General features: G+C 44.8%; 3 protein-coding genes across 6 annotated transcripts in view; all 3 read right to left on the bottom strand.

Moving 5' to 3' along the window:
* ric1 (RIC1 homolog, RAB6A GEF complex partner 1) overlaps nt 1-15,689 on the bottom strand; it is a 38,313-nt gene extending 22,624 nt beyond the window's left edge. For all 3 annotated transcript variants that reach the window (XM_035523452.2, XM_081704361.1, XM_035523453.2), the window contains exons 1-2: nt 15,224-15,689; nt 6,474-6,581 (exon numbers count right to left, since the gene is read on the bottom strand). In XM_035523452.2, coding sequence (XP_035379345.1) covers nt 6,474-6,581; nt 15,224-15,364 — 249 coding nt within the window. In that variant the 5' untranslated portion in view covers nt 15,365-15,689. The remainder of the gene's footprint in view (nt 1-6,473; nt 6,582-15,223) is intronic.
* Nucleotides 15,690-16,044: 355 nt separating this feature from the next.
* On the bottom strand, nt 16,045-17,539 carry c21h18orf32 (chromosome 21 C18orf32 homolog). Its single transcript, XM_027028570.3, has 3 exons — nt 17,396-17,539; nt 16,922-17,085; nt 16,045-16,399 (listed from the first exon to the last, which is right to left on the bottom strand). The coding sequence occupies exons 2-3, from the start codon at nt 17,069-17,071 to the stop codon at nt 16,325-16,327; spliced, it is 225 nt and encodes a 74-aa protein (XP_026884371.1). The 5' UTR covers nt 17,072-17,085; nt 17,396-17,539; the 3' UTR covers nt 16,045-16,324.
* A 105-nt stretch (nt 17,540-17,644) lies between these two features.
* scarb2b (scavenger receptor class B, member 2b) overlaps nt 17,645-23,618 on the bottom strand; it is a 30,725-nt gene continuing 24,751 nt past the window's right edge. For both annotated transcript variants that reach the window (XM_035523450.2, XM_081704364.1), the window contains 2 exons: nt 22,975-23,127; nt 17,645-19,708 (listed from right to left, as the gene is read on the bottom strand). In XM_035523450.2, coding sequence (XP_035379343.1) covers nt 19,607-19,708; nt 22,975-23,127 — 255 coding nt within the window. In that variant the 3' untranslated portion in view covers nt 17,645-19,606. The remainder of the gene's footprint in view (nt 19,709-22,974; nt 23,128-23,618) is intronic.

Genomic DNA, 23,618 nt, shown 5'->3' with positions numbered 1-23,618 from the left:
GGCCTACAAACGCACCCACACACACACTAAACCCAACAACAGGTGTGTGAACCACACACACACTAAACCCAACAACAGGTGTGTGAACCACACACACACTAAACCCAACAACAGGTGTGTAAGAATATTGTCTTTTAGTAAGTTGTTGAACTCTGTTGTGATGTTTTAGCAAAAAGAAACATCGACTTGCACAGTCGATGTATAGTGTCTAATGACTATGTGCATTTGGAGTGGTTTTTTGGCACTTTGGAGATGTCCAACACATCTAGTGGAAAATGCTGTGTAGCTCCTGTGTAATTTCATGTATATGCTCAAAATAGTTCAATTTATTTGAAAAGCCCCTGGTGAACCAGGAAATGCAGAGCATGACTGAAAATGAATCTCCAGCATCAAAATACATATTATAAAGCACAAAAATAAAAGATGCTTTTTGTCTCTGAGATTTTCTTCTGTATTAGATGAGCTCAAATGGATCCAAAATGATGGAAAAATAAGCCTGGATGTCAATGAATGTCTTGGCCCAAGTGTCTACTTCAATTAGAGGTAGGGTTTACCAACCCAGTTATCATAAAGCCTTGTGTTTAGACCTGAGGGATTAGAGTTCACTAACCCAGCTATCATATCAGAATCCATCTTCAGTCTTCTTAAACAAGGCTTCCATACTGATTTTTATTTTTATTTTTTCCATTTTCTATAGTACATAATCAGTTTTCTGTAAAATAACATGCATGACAAAACCAGTTTCTAGACAGTTTCTTCAGATGCTGTGTACTCAAATAAGAAAGAAAGACACCAGCATAAAGACTTTGGGAATGCAACAACTCAAAAAAGGGCATTTCCATGGCAACCATACATGAGGAGCAGTAAATTATTACCCATGATGCAACTTCCACAGACACTCCGGATGGACAAGTGACAGATGAATATTATATATATATATGTATATATATATATATATATATATATATATATATATATATATATATATATAGATATATAGATAGATAGATAGATAGATAGATAGATAGATAGATAGATAGATAGATAGATAGATAGATAGATAGATAGAGAGAAAGAATTCTTAGCAAGACATCTTGGTGGAAAATTATGGAAAAGAGGATGACGTAAATAAAAATCTGGTGAATATATTTATATATAAGGGTACCACCAAGGGTACCCTTAGCCTTAACCCACAGAGATGTATGTGAACTTTCTGTTGGGTTCAAGGTGCTGATGTCAGAGCAGAGAATGTCGCCAACATATTCAACAGTCTGTAATGGGTTAGCGTCTGAGACTCTGTGTGTGTGTGTGTGCGCGTGTGTGTGTGTGTGTGTTTGGGAAGGTTATTGGCACAGCTAGCCTGTTCTGGAGTTAGTCTGAAGTATTTTTTTGCAGGTGAAGTATTTTTTTGCTGATGAAATGGGCAGAAGTACAGACCACTAGAAACTTTAGAAAAATACAGACACACATTTACTCATTCAGGCAGCCTGAGATAAAGGTTAACATTTATTTCAAGGTTCATGTTTAAAAGTTAGTTATCAGGACACTAAGTGGATAAAGGGACAAAAACTAAACCAACCAAAACCGTCTCATGGTCCCACAGTAAAATTCTTCAAAACCTTTGACTTTTTGCTCTTTGTGTGAGCGCGTGAGCTTGCGTTCAGGGCTCTAACTATTTGGCTAACTAGGGTTAGTTCTGGGGTTGGGTAACCCACTGGCTCTCCCAGGTTAGCGCTGGGGTGGGTAACCCATTGGCTCACATGCTGTACTTCGGTTTTGGTTTCCAAGTGAACTCTGTTGAATTTCAGTAGAACACACACATTTCCTGCTATTGTCACGAGGCACCAGTCAGGGGGAAGATGCCCCACCCACTGCCTCCTCAGTGACTCATTACTCCTCCTGCATACAGCAGGACTCCATACATGCCCTCCATTACCGCAGCAATCCATTAATATCTGTGCCACAACAGCAATAAAACTCCACCCGAATTCGAGCACTAGCTCGACAGCCGTGTGAGGCACGACTACCGTCCATGCTCCACCCCCAGAGGCTCAGGAGGGGAAAGCTGACTTGTTAGTAGTAGCTCAAATACGAAGTGGCTCAAAACTTCATAACAAACAGAAACGTCTGTGGTTTTAAAACATCGGGCCCTCTCGCATTCCTGGCCAGTACTGGAGTCTTTAGTCAGAACATGGGTCACCCACCAGCTGCTCGTGAGACATTTTTGAAATGCGAGGGTTTGGGTCTGGAGGTACATGACGGTCTGTCCCCCAGAACTGGAAGGAATCCAGTCATCACTGTAGCTATTCGTGTCCTACCCAGCGAGAGAGACGTCTGCACACAGGACGGTTACTTCAAGGCCTGGTCTGAGAAATCATGCTCTGCTAAATTATGAAGCCCTCATTGAAAAAAAAAAAAAAACCCCAAATGGAATACAGTTGCCCTGGTAACTGAAACGAAAAGACCTTTATGAAGGCTGAAGAAAGGCGGCGATTTTACTGCACATGCACTGAATGAACCAGCGACTGGGCCAGAAACACCAAAGATAGGACAGCCTTCAGAAGCTAAAGATCAGGTTCAAACAATGAGCCTAAACAGGTCACAGACTGAAGGAACTCTCTCTCTCTCTCTCTCTCTCTCTCTCTCTCACTCTCACTCTCTCTCACACACACACACACACACACACACACACACACACACACACACACACACACACACACAGACACAGAATCACTGAAAGACAAACAGGCAGGAGTGTTCACTCACTCCACTCCAGCTGTTGTACTGTTTTGCTACTGCGGATTTTGGGAACCAACCTTTAGCTGCTCACACTCCGGCATTACAGTAGCAGGAGTTGGGGGGCTGGTCATGAGGTTCACTGTCGTGGCCAGACATCTGGAGAGCAGCTGCTGTCAGCTGTTCGGACTAATCAGGGACTTGCAGAGACGGAACCGCAGGCAGAAAACCGAAGGGGAGAAGAGAAACCCCCAGCTAGCTAGATAGCAACGGAGTGTGTGTGTGTGTGCTCGCGCGCTCTCTCTCTGTGTGTTCAGGGTTTACACCACAAGTGCATGATGGGTAATGATTGTTAATCATGTCACTGGGGCAATACGCACTGTACTGATGAGAAGATGGAGCACAGCAGAGTAACAAGACAGACAGACAGACAGACAGACAGACAGAGACACACACACACACACACACATACACACATACAGGCTATGGCCACACCCTTCAGAGAACCACACACACACACACACACAGGCTATGGCCACACCCTTCAGAGAACCACACACACACACACACACACAGGCTATGGCCACACCCTTCAGAGAACCACACACACACACACAGGCTATGGCCACACCCTTCAGAGAACCACACACACACACACACAGGCTATGGCCACACCCTTCAGAGAACCACACACACACACACACAGGCTATGGCCACACCCTTCAGAGAACCACACACACACACACAGGCTATGGCCACACCCTTCAGAGAACCACACACACACAGGCTATGGCCACACCCTTCAGAGAACCACACACACACAGGCTATGGCCACACCCTTCAGAGAACCACACACACAGGCTATGGCCACACCCTTCAGAGAACCACACACACAGGCTATGGCCACACCCTTCAGAGAACCACACACACACACACAGGCTATGGCCACACCCTTCAGAGAACCACACACACACAGGCTATGGCCACACCCTTCAGAGAACCACACACACACACACACACACACAGGCTATGGTCACACCCTTCAGAGAAGTCTACAAATGAAGGCATGTCTGTCTCTCTATAAGCATCTTCCATCTAGGAAAGAAACCAGTCAGAATTCACAATTCCACTCTGTGAACCAATCAGAATCCTCTGTATTCCTCTGTGATCCAAATGTATTTCCAGAATGGAAAACCTATGGGAAATCTCTTTGAGCATGCAGCCCATGTTCCAGACAAAACACAATCCTCACACCTTCCCAAAGTGACCACTGCTGTCTTTTCTCTTCTGTGGTTTCACAGTCACCACAAAAAACAAGAACACCAAAGTCGGTCAATGATTTACTGCATATATAGACTAGTGTAGTAAACCCTAACCCCAGTGTCCGGTCTGTGCGTGTAGTAAACCCTAGGCGCAGTGTCCGGTCTGTGCGTGCAGTAAACCCTAACGCCAGTGTCCGGTCTGTGCGTGCAGTAAACCCTAGGCGCAGTGTCCGGTCTGTGCGTGCAGTAAACCCTAACGGCAGTGTCCGGTCTGTGCGTGCAGTAAACCCTAACGGCAGTGTCCGGTCTGTGCGTGCAGTAAACCCTAACGGCAGTGTCCGGTCTGAGCGTGCAGTAAACCCTAACGGCAGTGTCCGGTCTGTGCGTGCAGTAAACCCTAACGGCAGTGTCCGGTCTGTGCGTGCAGTAAACCCTAACGGCAGTGTCCGGTCTGTGCGTGCAGTAAACCCTAACGGCAGTGTCCGGTCTGTGCGTGCAGTAAACCCTAACGGCAGTGTCCGGTCTGTGTGTAGTAAACCCTAACGGCAGTGTCCGGTCTGTGTGTAGTAAACCCTAACGGCAGTGTCCGGTCTGTGCGTGCAGTAAACCCTAACGGCAGTGTCCGGTCTGTGTGTAGTAAACCCTAACGGCAGTGTCCGGTCTGTGTGTAGTAAACCCTAACGGCAGTGTCCGGTCTGTGTGTAGTAAACCCTAACGGCAGTGTCCGGTCTGTGTGTGTAGTAAACCCTAATGGCAGTGTCCGGTCTGTGTGTGTAGTAAACCCTAATGGCAGTGTAGTCTATATTTAAATTGCGACGCCCCCTAAAACCTGTCTGAGTTTTTGGAAGCCCGCACCCCCCACGCCCTCCTCACATGGTCATGAGGCGACGGTACCGATGTAAAGGAAGACCGAAGATGAATTATACATGCCATAAACAATGCTGTACACAACCTTGAATATATGATTTATTCAAGGGATATGAATTATTCAGAAGGCATTACTTATTCAGGCCTCAGATTATGCTGTAAATAGGTTAGGGGATGTGAATATCATCTTCCCAAAGGCAGGAGAATACTGAGGGATGACAACACCGACGTTTCACAGGCTGCCGTGCACGCACTTTGGGTCTTCCCTTCTGGTGTCTGTATTTTGCTGTAACTCTGATGTCCAGCCGTAGCTGTAACTTTGAACAGACGACATTCTGTTACCAAGCCCTTTTATTCCTTTACAATACAGATTCTCATGTGTGTGTCTCAGGCCAAAAAGGAAGCAGTGTGGAAGTGCGAGTTTGAGCAGCACATATGCCAATAAGGCTCGCTCTCCCTCTCTCTCTCCATCCCTCCCTCTGCAACCCAACTCCGCAACCCAGCCCCGGACACAGTGGAAATGAGGGCTCTGGTTCACAACAGGAAGACCGAGGAGATCATGGACAGACAGCTTCTATAGCGTCTATTGCCCCGGTCCTCTCTACCGAGCGTCTATTGCCCCGGTCCTCTCTACCGAGCGTCTATTGCCCCGGTCCTCTCTACCGAGCGTCTATTGCCCCGGTCCTCTCTACCGAGCGTCTATTGCCCCGGTCCTCTCTACCGAGCGTCTATTGCCCCGGTCCTCTCTACCGAGCGTCTATTGCCCCGGTCCTCTCTACCGAGCGTCTATTGCCCCGGTCCTCTCTACCGAGCGTCTATTGCCCCGGTCCTCTCTACCGAGCGTCTATTGCCCCGGTCCTCTCTACCGAGCGTCTATTGCCCCGGTCCTCTCTACTGAGCGTCTATTGCCCCGGTCCTAGGGTTCCTCCTCCCAGCCTGCTGTGTGAAAGGTAGTGCAGTAATGGTGATCTGGAGCGCAGGAAGACGCTGAGTGATGTCACTCCTCTGAGGTCAGCTGACCTTCCCTTCCGGTGAGCTGCCATGCTGGGGACACGTCGCCGTTGCAACAACACTAATGAATGCAGAGCGCTCCAGTTCTGCATCATCTGAAAATTTTGTACGCGAGACCATTAAGCAGCACGAGGCAACTTGTACTGTTCTTAAAATTAACTTGTAGGTGTTTTAGTCAGCACACACTCACTCACTCTCGTGCTCACGCACACGCGTGCACACACACACAAACCCCTCTCAGGAGCTTGGAGGGAACATGTCATATGTTCTGTTTCCCAATGTAGCAGTCTCACACACCAGCAACGCTCTGGTTAACACGCTGCAGTGACACCGCCCTCCACAGGACAAGCCTGGGACCAGGGCACTAGCTTCTGTTAGTGTCAAACCCAGAGCGGGGTGGTTGTGTGTGTGTGAAGATGGCCTATACAGACACCGGCAGTCTAATCCTAACCACTAACCCTGCAGAGAACAGAGCAAGAAGAGAGAAACAAAGATGTTTAGAGAGAGAGAGAGAGAACGCAAGAAAGAGACCGAAAGAGAGAGAGAGAAGAACTAGACGAGCAGTTAAAGAGGAAGTGAGATCTGGGCAGGACTCACCGCCACTGCGATCATGGAGTCGTCTGGTTTCCATTTGGCCTGCTGATAGAAGCCAAACTGGGACACCGCCTTGAGAGACTCAATGTAGCTTACTACCAGAACACTGGGCTGGGGAGAGAGAGAGAGAGAGAGTGAGAGAGAGTGAGAGAGAGTGTGGGAGGAAAAAAAAATAGAAGTTTTATTTTTAATAAAACAACTGAAAATGTGCCTCCTAACGTCTGTGGAACCAGACCAGAACCTAAACACGTCAGCACTGCAGAGACATGTTAGTGCTTCACACACGTTCTACAGGCCGGTTCTTAAAGCCCCTGACCCCGAGCCCCTTAAAGACCCTCCAAAATAAAGCATCGATTTCTTTTAAGGGCTGTAGGCCACAAAAGCATCCAAACACAGGAAATAACTACACAAAATACAGTAAAGAAACAAAATGACCAAATAACTTTAGCCCACGGTGTAGTTCAATTAAAGGCCCCACCCCTCCCTCCAGGAAGAAAAAATAAAATAAAAATGTATTTATTTATTTCCATGTCAGCCAGTATACTGCCGAATAGGGTTTTATTTTTTGATTGCCTGTCTTGACCACATGAGCTGCTCTGCTCTGATGAAGGCCAGAAGAGGAAGTGCTCACCAGAGGCAAGACAAGAAGAGGTAGCGAAACAACACGTTCAGAGCACGAGCGAGAACAAAAGGTGGTGCGTGGGATGACAGGGAACCAGGTTGAGGAGAGAGAACAGCTTGAACAAGCTGTGCACTACAACAACTCTGTCAGATGTGTGTGTGTGGGGGGGAGACTGAGAAAATAAGTGTGTGTGTGTGTGTGTGTGTGTGTGTGTGTGTGTGTGTGTGTGTGTGTGTGTGTGTGTGTGTGTTTGCGCCTCAGTGAGAGACAGAAGGAAGGAAAAAAAAAAAAAGTGTGTACATGTGTATGGTTTCCTCCCTTGAAAGGTCATTCACTTTGAGAAGCTGTTTTGACTGAGACCTGCATTTGTTTTTCATTCTTCTCTGCCTGTGTGTGTAGGAACTGACCACAGCACCTGCAGTCCTGCAGTTCTAACCCAGCCAGTCTTGCAGGACAGCAGCCCTCCACTGATGCCGCCAGCTGCACACCTGCACCACAAAACTGATCCAACATCAGCAGGAATTGATGAGAAGTGCCCAGACTGGGCCACTGAATCTGTGACGCTCCCCTCAAACACACAGACCCAAGATTCAAAATCAAACCCACAGGTCAACACCAAGTTTCAGCTTTAGCATTGTAGAAAGAGAACAGGGTTAGATTCGGGGTTAGGGTAATGTAGCCCAGCGACCCTGTCCCGGGGCAGTCCCGCTGCATGCGGCCCTGTTAGTGGAGTAGACATTTGGCTAAACCGGTGTGAAACCCCGTTACCCCCCTAACCCCATCCAACTCTGCTGTTGACCATGCTGTTGAGTGTGACGGGCAGACAGAATCAGATGCTTGCGGATTTAGAATAAGAACTTGTTCCAATCGGTGGTAGCAGAATAACTCAGGGTCAAAAAAGCAAAGTAAGGGGAAATCCAAATCATAGAGAGATCAAAGTCCATGTCCAAAGCCAAAAGAGCAATACAAAAACCAGGTAGTAAATCCAAAAGGCAAAATCAGCAACGAGAAAGACAAAGTATGGGGACGGTACACAGGAAGCCAGTCAAAGAAAATAACGCTCGGTATGCTTAGAAATTCTAGAGGCAATACTTCACTATGAATGAGTGCTTGAAACAGCCTTATATTCAACAACTTCTCTGAACACACAGATGAGTTCAATACTCCAGTGATGACGATCTGATTGAACGTGCCTGATAGGCTGAGCTGTTGGCTGGGTAATGAACAGGTTGCTGGGTAGTGTAGAGTGGTAGAGGTATGACAGGTGCTATCTGAGCGCAGCGCACCTTACCCAACAATTGTTAGTGCGTGCGCAGGAGCCTGATCAGTTACTGTTTCACAGGAAAATTCTCACTAGATGGTATTTTTTCTAATTTGAGTTGCTCTGAAAAACAAACTCTCCCATCAGAGGAAGAATGTTTGTATGCTTGTTTAGACCCAGTTCATTTCCTCCTGCGTGGATCCTCCAGCAGAACTACACTGTGACAGCATTGTTTGTATTTCCATCTGACATTCAGTAAATAGTTGAGCGCTTCTTAAAGTCAGTTAGAGTACTCTGATGTTGGGGGAAGGGAACGCTGGAGAACACTGATAGTTATCCTCGTCAGATTAATCATTATATTCCGACATGACCTATAAATTGGCCAGTTACTCCAAGATTGGGATCCAGGCGCACATGCCGACTGCACTCTTCCTGTTGTGTCGGGTTGAGTTTTGTGATAACACATCCATAGTGTCCACACTGGAACGTTGTCTTCCTGATGAGCACAGTGAAGCACGGAACATGGGAAAACAGCAACCCTAACCCTATAAACCTTATAAAGCCCTAACCCTATAAATTCCCTAACCCTATAAACCAGCAGCCCTAACCTTATCAATCTTATAAATCCGCCAACCCTATAAACCAGCAACCCTAACCTGATAAGCCTTATAAACTCCCTAACCCTATAAACCAGCAACCCTAACCCTATAAACCCCTTAACCTTATAAACCAGCAACCCTAACCCTATAAACCCCTAACCCTATAAACCAGCAATCCTAACCCCATCAACCTTATAAACCCGCTAACCCTATAAACCAGCAACCCTAACCCGATAAACCTTATAAACCCCTAAGCCGATAAACCAACAACCCTAACCGCCTAAACCTTATAAACCCACTAACCCTATAAACCAGCAACCCTAACTGCCTAAACCCATCAACCCGCTAACCCTATAAACCAGCAACCCTAAGCCTATAAACCTTATAAACCCGCTAACCAAATAAACCAGCAACCTTAACCGCCTAAACCTATAAACCCGCTAACCCTACAAAACAGCAACCCTAACCGTACAAACCAGCAACGCTAACCTTATAACCCCCCTAACCCCATCAACCTTATAAATCCCCTAACCTTAAACCCCTAACACTATAAACCCCCTAACCCTTATAAATCCCCTAACCCTATCAACCTTAAAAATCCCCTAACCCTATCAACCTTATAAATCCCCTAACCCTATCAACCTTATAAATCCCCTAACCCTATCAACCTTATAAATCCCCTAACCCTATCAACCTTATAAATCCCCTAACCTTAAACCCCTAACCCTATAAAGCCAATACCAAACACAAGCCTTCAGAAATGACCCACAGAATGTTTGCTGAAAATGAAACCACTGCTAAAACTGGACCTCATAATTTCAGCCTACATATAAGACTTCCCTTCATGGTCTTATTAGGGCCAATGGGAGAGCTGAGGTGACCCCAGACAAAATGTGTAGTTGGCAGTGTGCCAGGGTGTGATGGTAAATTCAAAACAAAACATACCTCTGAAAGAAAAACACACACTGAAGGAGAAATAAGGAAGCAAGGAGCAACCTGATTCCCATTCTGATCCTTTAGGATCCAACAGCCCATGGAGTCTCACATTCCATAACAAGCCTGCTGGACTTGGCTCTTCCAGGTAGGATTTTGGAACTTTCCATGAACTCAAGCTTCCGAGACAGAGCTTCCATTGCAGTGTTCCGTTTCTCCCACCAGAGGGTGGCGCTCACTCCGCTCAGAGATGTCGGACTTCACAAATCAGTGATGCATGGACTGGTACACGTTTCATTTTAAAATAACAACAACAACAGGGGACTGATTAACTAACCCCAACCCTGGTACACATTTTAAATAATAATAATAATAATAATAACTGATTAATTAACCCCAACCCTGGTACACATTTTAAATAATAACTGATCAACTAACCCTAACCCTGCTGATGCGTTTCAGTCTGCATCATCAGCAGTGTCGACGTGAAATCAAACTGGCGCACACTGTTTTTTTTTTGTGCGTGACAGCACTGGTTTTTAGTTCCTGTTTGTCTGACCAGTTGTTGCATGTCCCGTGCGGGAATGTCTGGGGTTTATAACTTGCCTGCCGTGGTCTGCTCATTCTCATGATCTGAGACCAACACTTTCCAGAGTGCAACCAAACATCACGAAATACACCTTTTTTTTCTTGCTCTCAAAATTGCAATCTGGCAAAACGTGTCTTCAGCACTTTGCCATGTCTGGACACTAGCAAACATTAGCATCCCAATGGAATCTTCCAGGGGTGTTACTCCACCCTGTCCCAACAACCGCCAGGGCGTTACTCCAGGACCTGTGTACGTTGTGTGTAATGACGCAGCCGTCTACCAGGACCTGCGTATGCGCTGCTGTAGTATTAGTGAAGACTGTTAGGGTTAGGTTAAGACGGTTAGAGATAGGGGTTAGGTTAAGATTAGCTTAATACAACCCACAGGAAACACTAAGATACACCATATTACTTTTTACTACCAAAAGTGTTCTTTACTACCCAAAGGCAATTTGTGACATTTGGCAGATGTGGCAGATTGTGACAATCATGACAGATGTGGTAACCCAAATCCTACAATTAATGAACCACATAGTTCACAGATGAAAAAAATATTCTTTATATTGTAATATTTGGCATCTTTTTTCACCATATTGGGACTGAACCTTGGAATTGGCAAGATCCTGACCTGGCAAGAATCGGATCTGGTGTGCTGAACTGGAATCAGAAATAGAATTGATACAAAGACAAATAATCCCCAGCCCTGTTTCTAATGTGTGTGGTGTGCAAAACAGAGACAGAGAAATGGTTTCTCAGTCAGTCTGACTACTGGCAATCAGCAGGAAGAGGAAGAGGAAGAGCTCCATCTCCCACGTCCTCCCGCACAGAGAGCAGAAGATTAACAAGGTGGATTTGACAGGGATAAACATACAACAGGGCTAAATTTAATAGGTCCATTTGGAAGAAAATAATGTCTGGTAACAATGATAGACAGTTTAAACGTTCCACCCTGTCCCACTGCTACTGACTGCAAGGTTGCGTGTTTCACCCCTTTAAAACCAAAACCCAACCCAAAGACCAGAACAGACAAATTCACACGTACTGCTGGTGGCTGCAGCAGAAATATAGATAAAGTGTGAGGGTGAAAAGAGAGAGAGAGTGAGTGTGTGTGTGCGCATGCGAGAGAGAGAGAGAGAGAGCTAGAGAAGAGAGAGACAGAATGAATGTGTCTACTGTGTTACTGTACTCAGCGGGAGAAGAGCAGAGTGTGTGTGTATGTAAGTGTGTGTGTGTGTGTGTGTGTGTGTGAGTGTGTATAAAGTGACCTAGAGTGTGTGTGTGTGAGTGTGTATAAAGTGACCTAGAGTGTGTGTGTGTGAGTGTGTATAAAGTGACCTAGAGTGTGTGTGTGTGAGTGTGTATAAAGTGACCTAGAGTGTGTGTGTGTGTGTGTGTGTATAAAGTGACCTAGAGTGTGTGTGTGTGTGTGTATAAAGTGACCTAGAGTGTGTGTGTGTGTGTGTATAAAGTGACCTAGAGTGTGTGTGTGTGTGTGTATAAAGTGACCTAGAGTGTGTGTGTGTGTGTGTATAAAGTGACCTAGAGTGTGTGTGTGTGTGTGTATAAAGTGACCTAGAGTGTGTGTGTGTGTGTGTGTGTATAAAGTGACCTAGAGTGTGTGTGTGTGTGTGTGTGTGTGTAAAGTGACCTAGAGTGTGTGTGTGTGTGTGTGTATAAAGTGACCTAGAGTGTGTGTGTGTGTGTGTGTATAAAGTGACCTAGAGTGTGTGTGTGTGTGTGTGTATAAAGTGACCTAGAGTGTGTGTGTGTGTGTATATAAAGTGACCTAGAGTGTGTGTGTGTGTGTGTGAGTGTGTATAAAGTGACCTAGAGTGTGTGTGTGAGTGTGTATAAAGTGACCTAGAGTGTGTGTGTGTGTGTGTGTGTGTGTAAAGTGACCTAGAGTGTGTGAGTGTGTATAAAGTGACCTAGAGTGTGTGTGTGTGTATAAAGTGACCTAGAGTGTGTGTGTGTGTATAAAGTGACCTAGAGTGTGTGTGTGTGAGTGTGTATAAAGTGACCTAGAGTGTGTGTGTGTGAGTGTGTATAAAGTGACCTAGAGTGTGTGTGTGTGAGTGTGTATAAAGTGACCTAGAGTGTGTGTGTGTGAGTGTGTATAAAGTGACCTAGAGTGTGTGTGTGTGAGTGTGTATAAAGTGACCTAGAGTGTGTGTGTGAGTGTGTATAAAGTGACCTAGAGTGTGTGTGTGTGAGTGTGTATAAAGTGACCTAGAGTGTGTGTGTGTGTAAAGTGACCTAGAGTGTGTGTGTGTGTGTGTAAAGTGACCTAGAGTGTGTGTGTGTGTGTAAAGTGACCTAGAGTGTGTGTGTGTAAAGTGACCTAGAGTGTGTGTGTGTGTGTGTAAAGTGACCTAGAGTGTGTGTGTGTAAAGTGACCTAGAGTGTGTGTGTGTGTGTGTAAAGTGACCTAGAGTGTGTGTGTGTGTGTGTAAAGTGACCTAGAGTGTGTGTGTGTGTGTGTAAAGTGACCTAGAGTGTGTGTGTGTGTGTGTGTGTGTGTGTGTGTTTGCTTGTGCCTTTATGTACGTGTGCACATGCACAAATGACTCTAGCAGCTCTGCAAACACAAGTCAGGACATGATGTGGCACATGCTTATATATGCCGAAGGGATGGTGTGTGTGTGTGTGTGAGAGAGAGAGAGATATATGAAGAGGAAGAATGTGTGTCAGAGTCAGAGTCAGAGAGAGAGAGAGAGAGAGACTAACTAACCATGCGTGTGTGTGTGTGTGTGTGTGTGTGTGTGTGAGAGAGAGAGAGGGGCTAACTAACCATGCGTGTGTGTGTGTGTGTGTGTGTGTGTGTGTGTGTGGTGTGTGAGTGTGTATATGTGTGTGGGCTGGGGACAGTGTGACCAAGTCTAGAGATACACCAGTCAGGAAAGGTTTGGTGGAGCCACACAAATACCAGAGCGAACTTTTCCTGGACATTCACTTCACCTCCCAACAGCAAAAGGCATCAGGAACTACAGCAGGGCATTTACTGGGTTGAGCGTCAAATGCAATATTTCACTGTTTTATAGCAGTAGAGCTTCTAACTCTGAGACACCCAAAAACGCCCCCAATGCTTAATCTTTGGCCAATTCATGAAATCAAGGCCTGAAATAAGGCCTGAAATATTCTGCGCTGTTAAAGTTGCAGCACGCCGCGAAAGTGTCAAAGCTTAACTGGCCAAGCTGACAGGCCGCTGCACCCAAGATCCGTCACGTAACGACACCATCCTTTAAAAACATTAAAGCACCATTAACAAGAAATGCAAAAGGCTAGTCTGCCTCATCTCGCATGGCTACAAGCAGAGTATGAACTGAAACACATGATGGTTTGGTTTTCAGACACACCCGCTGCCCGTTACAATACGTACTGTTCACATTACAAGTCTCTTTATGGACGCAGCTAAAGTAACTTGTTACAAATGTAATCCTGGGGGTTTGGTTAGGCTGCGTTTTGGAAACTTGAGCACGCCCAACACTGTGATATGCCAACACATATGACAGATAGGGACACACACTGAAGCTCAGCTCCACTGTCCTACAGTGTGCCTAATCACCAACTCATCCCAGCTTCCTAGTGTCTCACAGCACCGTCTTAGGTACCAAGCACCTCACCGACTAATCACCAACTCATCCCAGCAGGCACCATCCTAGGTACACCCTGGGCTTGGACCAAGCACTTCACCGACAGTCTGAAGCACACACGTGGACATCTGCATGCATTTGGCACATCCACTCTGTTCAGGCGCACTGTCGCCAACAGCCTCGCATACGCCGAGGTGCCCTTCAAAGCCTTAAATGACGGTCTTATGGCACTAAGTCCTAAACACAAAAGAACTGAGGAGTTTGGAGCGTGCCTGTGAAATGCCTGGAGATGGAGACGGAAAACCCCACTGAGCATGTCCTACCATCTCAGACAGAGCGGCGCGTAGACAGGGACAACACTTACATCGACCCACGTTATTATTATTCTAATTGTAGATGGGGACAGCAGCCCAGTCATAATCAACAGGATGCTGTCGCTAGCTAGCAATCCCCACGACACTGTGGCGCACTCATTGATATTTCATCAGAAATGTTAGCCAGCTATGTGCACATTATCTCCCATCGGCTCAAAGTTTCGTAACCAGACTATAAAACTGGTGTCTAAGCAAGATCTGTTTTTGCTTGTTTAAATAAGGATTCTTAAACTGTTAGACCTCTGAATCGACACGTGGACAGTAGAACTCTAACCTAAGCCTATTTAGATAACTTGGGTTAGTTCCTTCAAACTCACCAGAAGAGAACACGCATTCGCATGATTCTGAAGGGTAACGTTTGCTAGAGCTCTGCTCTCCAGAACCTAGCCCTACTCCTAGGGCTCTGCTCTCCAGAACCTAGCCCTACTCCTAGGGTTCTGCCCTCCAGAACCTAGCCCTACTCCTAGGGTTCTGCCCTCCAGAACCTAGCCCTACTCCTAGGGCTCTGCCCTCCAGAACCTAGCCCTACTCCTAGGGCTCTGCCCTCCAGAACCTACCCCTACTCCTAGGGTTCTGCCCTCCAGAACCTACCCCTACTCCTAGGGTTCTGCTCTCCAAAACCTACCCCTACTCCTACCCCTAGAGCTCTGCTCTCCAGAACCTACCCCTAACCCTATGGCTATCCCATACCCTACCCTTCTGCTCTCTAAAACCTACACCTAGAGATAGAGCTCTGCCCTCCAAAGTACATTAATCCACCCCCAGGGTCACAGACACACTTACCCTGCTGAACCAGATGCTGAGCTGCGTGTCCGCCAGCACGGCGAAGTAGCGCCGCTGCGCGCTAGGCTGAACGTGGCGCGGGTCTTCCTCGCTTCTCAGCGGACACAGGAGCCTCCGCGGCCATCCGCTCAGAAAATACATGACTCCAAACCAGCTACTGTCCAGTCAGCATATCAGCGGTTGAGCCGTCTGTACCAGTCCCTCCGGCGGACCCACCCATTATGAGGCTGCTAGCTTGCACAGCTAGCCCAGTTCGCTATCTTGGCGTGGAACTATGGCTATATAACGCTACTGAACAAATGTCCGAACTCCTGTAGCGATCTAGCTAACGTGCCCACGGAGCGAGGCCTCTGGTTCGCGACGCTACCCCGACGCCTAACACACTTGTTTTGCTACTAACTTCGACACCCGATTTTCCCTGGCGAATCTCCCCCGTCGCCATCTTTAGTCCCCGGTTGGTCTCGAAGGGGGCGGAGTTAACGCGGTAAGGGGCTGGGTTACCGTGACCGTCACGTTCTCGCGGTACCTGCACTATTAGGCCTTGGTCGCCCCCTGGTGGTGGAAATGTGCATCGTAGCCTACGGCGCGAGGATTATTTAATTTAATCAATTCATAAAAGTATATTTGTTGCAGACTAATAACATTCTCAGTAATTCGCCTCTACAATCCCTCACTTAGGTTTAATGTTTTTGTCAGAAAAAAGTATTCCTTAACTCTCACCCCTCACCATGAGTCTACATACGGGAGACAATTTTACACAACTAGTACAAGATCAGAAGTAACATTCATATACTGGCATAAAGTGGCAAAACAATCAAAGCTATGAGACTCAAATCTTTATTTTTCTTAGAACTTATACTCAAAGATACTGTGGAAACTAAACTCTCAAAACTGATCCAGGAATGGACAACAAGCAACAAGTTTATATATTACTTTTTTTTTTCTCCACAATCAGAGATGATCCATAGAAAAGACACAGAAAGCATATGATACACAGGAGGTCTAATAATCCAGTGAGAGCAGAATAATAATTAATCACAGTATGGCCAAGGCAGACCATGTCTACACCATGACGCTGTGGCGGCATGGTTGTGTGTAGTGTCAGTCGTCCTTTTTGTCTGAGGCTGTGGTCGTTCTGTTAGCTGTGGAGATGTCCGCGGTCCCGCTGCCCTCAGCCTGACAGGAAGAATCAAGATGTTAACATATCAGTATGTGAACAAGGTTGCGTTACTGGGTGCAGCACAGTAGGGACCGTAGCTTAAAACACACATACAGCAGGGACCGTAGCTTTAAACACACATACAGGGTTCAAGTCCCTAAAAAGTTGTGTGTTAATAGTAAAGCGAACACTTTCCCCTCAAAACAGCTTATTCAGTCATTGCTCAACCGTAAGAGTCATTGGCTAGTGTTAATACCTGTAAACATAAGCATGGTTTGTGTCCTGTTATTGACACACGTTAAGTGCCCTGTTAATGACAATTTCAAAATTGTGGTTTGAGACCTGACCACTTTACAAACTTGCAGAGACAGCTAAGATGACCTCAGAGAGGTAACACAGCTAAGAGGACCTCAGAGAGGTAGCCAAAATAACACGGGTTATAGTAGGTATAAACTAAAACAATAATATTAACACTAAATACAGTGCGAAACAATTTTTCATATTTAGGTTTCAGAGTTTCTTTTCTGATTTTTTTGTACCTTCAGGTTTCCCGCGCCCGTCTCCTGGACTGCTGTTTTAGTCCAGAAGCGGCTGATGATTGGAGAGATGAACGGGTAAACGATGGGCTCCAGGAACCGCTTATAAACCCACAGGAGAACGGGGATGACGATGCAGGGGATACACACCATAGCTACAGACGGCACTGCAGAGCGAAACACGCCAGCGAGCTCAATTATTGTGTAGATACGGGTAGCATTAACATTAAAGCAGCATGACTGTGGTATCTAAACTCCGGTATGGACACTCTGATGTCCAGCTAAACTGGTCTTACTGGGGTATCTAAATTCTACTATGTCCACTACAGCCCGTATTGTGTTCCACTTTTCTATGCTATCTTAGGTTAGCCAGCAAACAACGGTCAGTGTGAGATAAACAAACTATTAACTTGTCGCGCTAATGAATGTTCATAAATGATTTAACCATGTCACTGGAGAATAGTGAATTATACTCACCAACTCAAGCCTGCTTGGACCTCGGCGAGCTCGCTAGCTAACGTTAGCAGTGAAGTACCGTCTTGGCGCCCTCTAGTGGACTGGAGCACAGCCCGACTCACTGAGCGCCCTCTGGTGGACTGGAGCACAGCCCGACTCACTTTTAGGACTCCTGGCTTAATTGTGAAACGAGGTGCGGTAGTTTCTTGTATTTAAGGTGTAAATAAAGAACATACTATTACTCTGATTCTTAATGAAAACAAAAACAAGTTCATTGTAACAGATTTATTTTCATAACAGGATGGTTTAGTGTCTATACAAAATATTGTGCACACGTTTTTGCAATTCAAAATTTGATATTGAATACCTGAAATATACTTTGATAATTCCTTATTGTGTACGTTTACACAATACATCTTTACTCTCTCACTTGATTTCAGACAGCATTTAGAAGATTGGCACCCAGGTTTCACATCATTTATGTGGTCAACTCTGTGCTACTTTAAATCACATTACCTACAGAATCTCCACTTACATGTCAGCTACACAACTCATCTAAATTAAATGTACATAAGGTGTTAATTATAAGCATTTGAAGTAATAATGAATGACTTCCAAAATGACTTGACACTCATTCCTGGACCAGATTAGCCCTTGCAACGAAAAACTATATATGAGCAAGTTCCTTCTTCTGTGTAATGTTATTTAACTTTTGATTTTGTACAACCTTTAAGTCAAACTTACATTAAAATGCTAAATATGCTTTATTTAGACATACGTCCTTCATGTGAATACAAATAAAACTTGCAGTAATGCCTTTTTATATAGAATGCAGAAGGACAGTATGTATATGTAGTTTTTCATTGCAAGGGTTTAAGCAGTGAAATTGTCTTGACTGATGATGTCACTGTATTCACAGGGTCCTTCGCTACTGTGTGCATTAATGCATTAATGTACTGCCTTTAGTGCTATATTACCATATACTTAGTATGCCTACTATATTAAGATGATAATGTTATTTAGGTTACTCTGTTCACTGCTGGTTTAGTGCTAGTTGTTAAATCATACAGAAAATAACATAAACATTACACAACATCCCCTCCTCCTAAAACAAATCAGTTTATATTTTTTATTCAGTAATGACAATATTGCAATTTTACTGCTTCTTCTCCTTCTATTATAAACTCAACCACGTCCTCGTCACACCATGTAACAAAACAAAAGCGAATGAAACGAATCAGCCTGAAATAGGGAGGACTCATGCCTGCAGGTCCCTAGACAACACACGGGGTGCTTCTCTGCTTGCCTTCCTTCACACTAACTGGAAAAGGCCAAGCACAGCAGGGACTTGTGAAGAAATAAACCATAAAAGGTCAAAGGTCATCCTTGTTTGTAACTGTTGTATCTGTGTGGTCTTAAATAGTCCAATAGCGGTTGTAGTCTAAAGTTTGTTTCAGTGAAAAATGTAATTGTAATTTGACTCCTGAGATTCAGCATGACCTGACATGACCTGACCTGACCTGACCTGAAATGACCTGACATGACCTGAAATGTGCTTGTTCAGCATATAGGGACACAAAACAGTTAAGTACAAATTATGGCTCCAAGGCAAAGTATAGAGACCCTCTTATACAGTCATTCACTCAGTCATTCATTCACTCAGTCATTCATTCACTCAGTCATCCGTTCACTCAGTCATTCATTCACTCAGTCATCCGTTCACTCAGTCATTCATTCACTCAGTCATTCATTCACTCAGTCATCCGTTCACTCAGTCATCCGTTCACTCAGTCATTCATTCACTCACTCATTCATTCACTCAATCATCCTCTCATTTGTAGCTTCACTCCTGAGTCCTGAGTGGAAGACCAATGAAGCTGAATGGGACTGCCACTCTCTGCAGTCACACACACACACACACACACACACACACACACACACACACACACAGTGAAGGCGGTCCCGTTCAAGATTTCTCAACAGGCACAAGTGAAGACACACACACACACACACACACACACACACACACAGTGAAGGCAGTCCCGTTCAAGATTTCTCAACAGGCACAAGTGAAGACACACACACACACACACACACACACACACACAGTGAAGGCAGTCCCGTTCAAGATTTGTCAACAGGCACAAGTGAAGACACACACACACACACACACACACACACACACACACACACACACACACACACACACACACACAGTGAAGGCGGTCCCGTTCAAGATTTGTCAACAGGCACAAGGCCTACATAAGCGCCATTCTTCTCGTCATCTGCTTTGGTGCTGGCAGGGGAGTATATGGTGTCCTCCTTTGTGGAAGTCTGTAGAAACAAAAGCAGGAAGAGGAAACAGATCACACTCACCTCTGAGCGCCCCCTCACACAAATGGCCAACAGCCAATCAGATGGTGACTGAATCCCCCAGTAAAATATCAACTCAAATTAGGGGACTGTGAGCCATACAACACGTCTTGAAACACCAGGTCTCATGGAGACAAGCATGGAGACGATTCTCTGTCCTGCTCACAGATGGTGGAACGAACTTCCACTGGCTGTCTGGACAGCAAAGTCCCTTCCAGTCTTCAAACGCAGACTGTCTATTTGTGGAATATTTAAATGATCACTGACCCTGCTCCTATGCTGACTAACAAACTCTAGTAGTTATTGTTTATTACACTAATCACTGTCTGTTATAGTGCTTATATGTGTTTGTACTTCTAGTCATCAGCAGTGATCCCTGTATTCTACAGTGTTCTAGTTCATTGGTATGTTGGACTCTAACCTACTGTACTGTACCAGGATATTCTATGAGTAAATGACAAAGCACTTTGTAAGTCGCTCTGGATAAGAGCGTTTGCCAGATGCCGTAAACGTAAATGTAAGGCAACATGGCACAGATCAATATAATACTGTAAACTAATTAGCATATGAGGTTGGAATGACCTGACTCAGGGGTGAAAGTGGGTAGAAAACCTACTTATGTGACTTTAGGCTATACCAGTGTCTCTATGACTACATTAGTGTCTCTATGACTATACCAGTGTCTCTATGTCAATACCAGTGTCTATATGACTATACCAGTCTCTATGACTATACCAGTGTCTATATGACTATGCCAGTGTCTGTATGACAATACCAGTGTCTATATGACTATACCAGTCTCTATGACTATACCAGTGTCTATATGACTATGCCAGTGTCTCTATGACAATACCAGTGTCTCTCTATAATACCAGTGTCTCTATGACTATACCAGTGTCTATATGACTATGCCAGTGTCTCTATGACAATACCAGTGTCTCTCTATAATACCAGTGTCTATATGACTATACCAGTGTCTATATGACTATACCAGTGTCTATATGACTATGCCAGTGTCTCTCTGACAATACCAGTATCTCCATGACAATCCCAGTGTCTCTATGACTATACCAGTGTCTATATGACTATACCAGTATCTCTCTATGACAATACCAGTGTCTCTCCATGACAATACCAGTGTCTGTATGACAATACCAGTGTCTCTATGACTATACCAGTCTCTATGACTATACCAGTGTCTATATGACTATGCCAGTGTCTATATGACAATACTAGTGTCTATATGACTATACCCGTGTCTGTATGACTATACCAGTGTCTCTCTATGACAATACCAGTGTCTCCATGACTATACCAGTGTCTATATGATTATGCCAGTGTCTATATGACTATGCCAGTGTCTCTATGACAATACCAGTGTCTCTCTATGACTATACCAGTGTCTCTCTATGACAATACCAGTGTCTCCATGACAATCCCAGTGTCTCTATGACTATACCAGTGTCTCTATGACTATACCAGTGTCTCTATGACTATACCAGTGTCTCCATGACTATACCAGTGTCTCTCCATGACAATACCAGTGTCTCTCTATGACAATACCAGTGTCTGTATGACAATACCAGTGTGTCTATGACTATACCAGTCTCTATGACTATACCAGTGTCTCTATGACTATACCAGTGTCTATATGACTATACCAGTGTCTATATGACTATGCCAGTGTCTCTATGACTATACCAGTGTCTATATGACTATGCCAGTGTCTGTATGACTATACCAGTGTCTATGACTATACCAGTGTCTGTATGACTATACCAGTGTCTCTATGACTATACCAGTGTCTCTATGACTATACCAGTGTCTATATGACTATACCAGTCTCTATGACTATACCAGTGTCTATATGACTATGCCAGTGTCTATATGACTATACCAGTCTCTATGACTATACCAGTGTCTGTATGACTATACCAGTGTCTATATGACTATACCAGTGTCTGTATGACTATACCAGTGTCTATATGACTATACCAGTGTCTGTATGACTATGCCAGTGTCTATATGACTATACCAGTGTCTGTATGACTATACCAGTGTCTATATGACTATACCAGTGTCTGTATGACTATGCCAGTGTCTGTATGACTATACCAGTGTCTGTATGACTATACCAGTGTCTGTATGACTATGCCAGTGTCTGTATGACTATGCCAGTGTCTGTATGACTATACCAGTGTCTATATGACTATGCCAGTGTCTGTATGACTATACCAGTGTCTGTATGACTATGCCAGTGTCTATATGACTATACCAGTGTCTCTATGACTATACTAGTGTCTATATGACTATACCAGTGTCTGTATGACTATGCCAGTGTCTATATGACTATACCAGTGTCTGTATGACTATGCCAGTGTCTCTATGACTATACCAGTGTCTATATGACTATACCAGTGTCTATATGACTATGCCAGTGTCTGTATGACTATACCAGTGTCTATATGACTATACCAGTGTCTATATGACTATACCAGTGTCTATATGACTATGCCAGTGTCTGTATGACTATGCCAGTGTCTGTATGACTATACCAGTGTCTATATGACTATACCAGTGTCTATATGACTATGCCAGTGTCTGTATGACTATACCAGTGTCTATATGACTATGCCAGTGTCTGTATGACTATGCCAGTGTCTATATGACTATACCAGTGTCTGTATGACTATGCCAGTGTCTATATGACTATACCAGTGTCTGTATGACTATGCCAGTGTCTATATGACTATACCAGTGTCTGTATGACTATGCCAGTGTCTGTATGACTATGCCAGTGTCTATATGACTATGAGTGTGAAGTGTGTGTGAAGGTTAGTGTGAGTGTGAAGTGTGAGTGTGAAGTGTGTGTGAAGGTTAGTGTGAGTGTGAAGTGTGAGTGTGAAGGTTAGTATGAGTGTGAAGGTTAGTGTGGGTGCGAAGTGTGAGTGTGAAGGTTAGTCATTCACACTGGAGCTGCCCACACATACTCACATACATTCTCCCACATTCTCTCTCTCTATTTCTCTCTCTTACAACCTCTCTATGTCTCTCCCTCACACACACACACACACACACATACACACACACACACACACACACACACACACACACGCACGCACACACATGCACATGCACACAAACACACCTGCACACAAACACACCCATACACGTATGTGCACACAAACACACACACGTACACACACACATACACCCAGACTCCTTACCTTCCTCTGGCGGGAGCGGATGAGGAGGAGGATGCTGATGATGAAGAGGAGGACTCCTAGTACCACAAGGATGAATGGGAAGTACGACACAAGTGTCTCGATGGTCAACAACTTGTGCAGTTTCTCCGCTGATGCATCATCAATCAAAACAGACTGTGACACAAATCACACAACAGGAAATCAATACACACCAAAATACAAACTGACCAACAGGAAATCAATACACACCAAAATACAAACTGACCAACAGATAATCAATACACTCCAAAATACAAACTGACCAACAGGAAATAAATGAACTCCAAAATACAAACTGACCAACACATAATACACACCAAAATACAAACTGACCAAAAGATAATCAATACACACCAAAATACAAACTGACCAACAGGAAATCAATACACATCAAAATACAGACTACAGGCAACACTACAGTAAACACCACAGACAAAACTACAGACTAGTGTACTTAATTCATATGTATGTCTAAAACACCTGCCATGTATCTGATTCCAGGTTATTGTCTTAGTCCCAGGAATTCTCATTCTACGTTCTGATAGCAGATCTACATGGAGAGAGCGAGTGTAGTTGGGGGAGCGCATGGTATACATATCAGCATGGCACGTTCCTGACCTACTGTA

The sequence above is a fragment of the Electrophorus electricus genome, chromosome 21 (assembly GCF_041902795.1).
Source record: "Electrophorus electricus isolate QZ-2024a chromosome 21, ASM4190279v1, whole genome shotgun sequence".
Taxonomy (NCBI): domain Eukaryota; kingdom Metazoa; phylum Chordata; class Actinopteri; order Gymnotiformes; family Gymnotidae; genus Electrophorus; species Electrophorus electricus.
The sequence above is the reverse complement of the archived record's forward strand: the minus strand, read 5'-3'. Positions and strand labels throughout refer to the sequence as shown.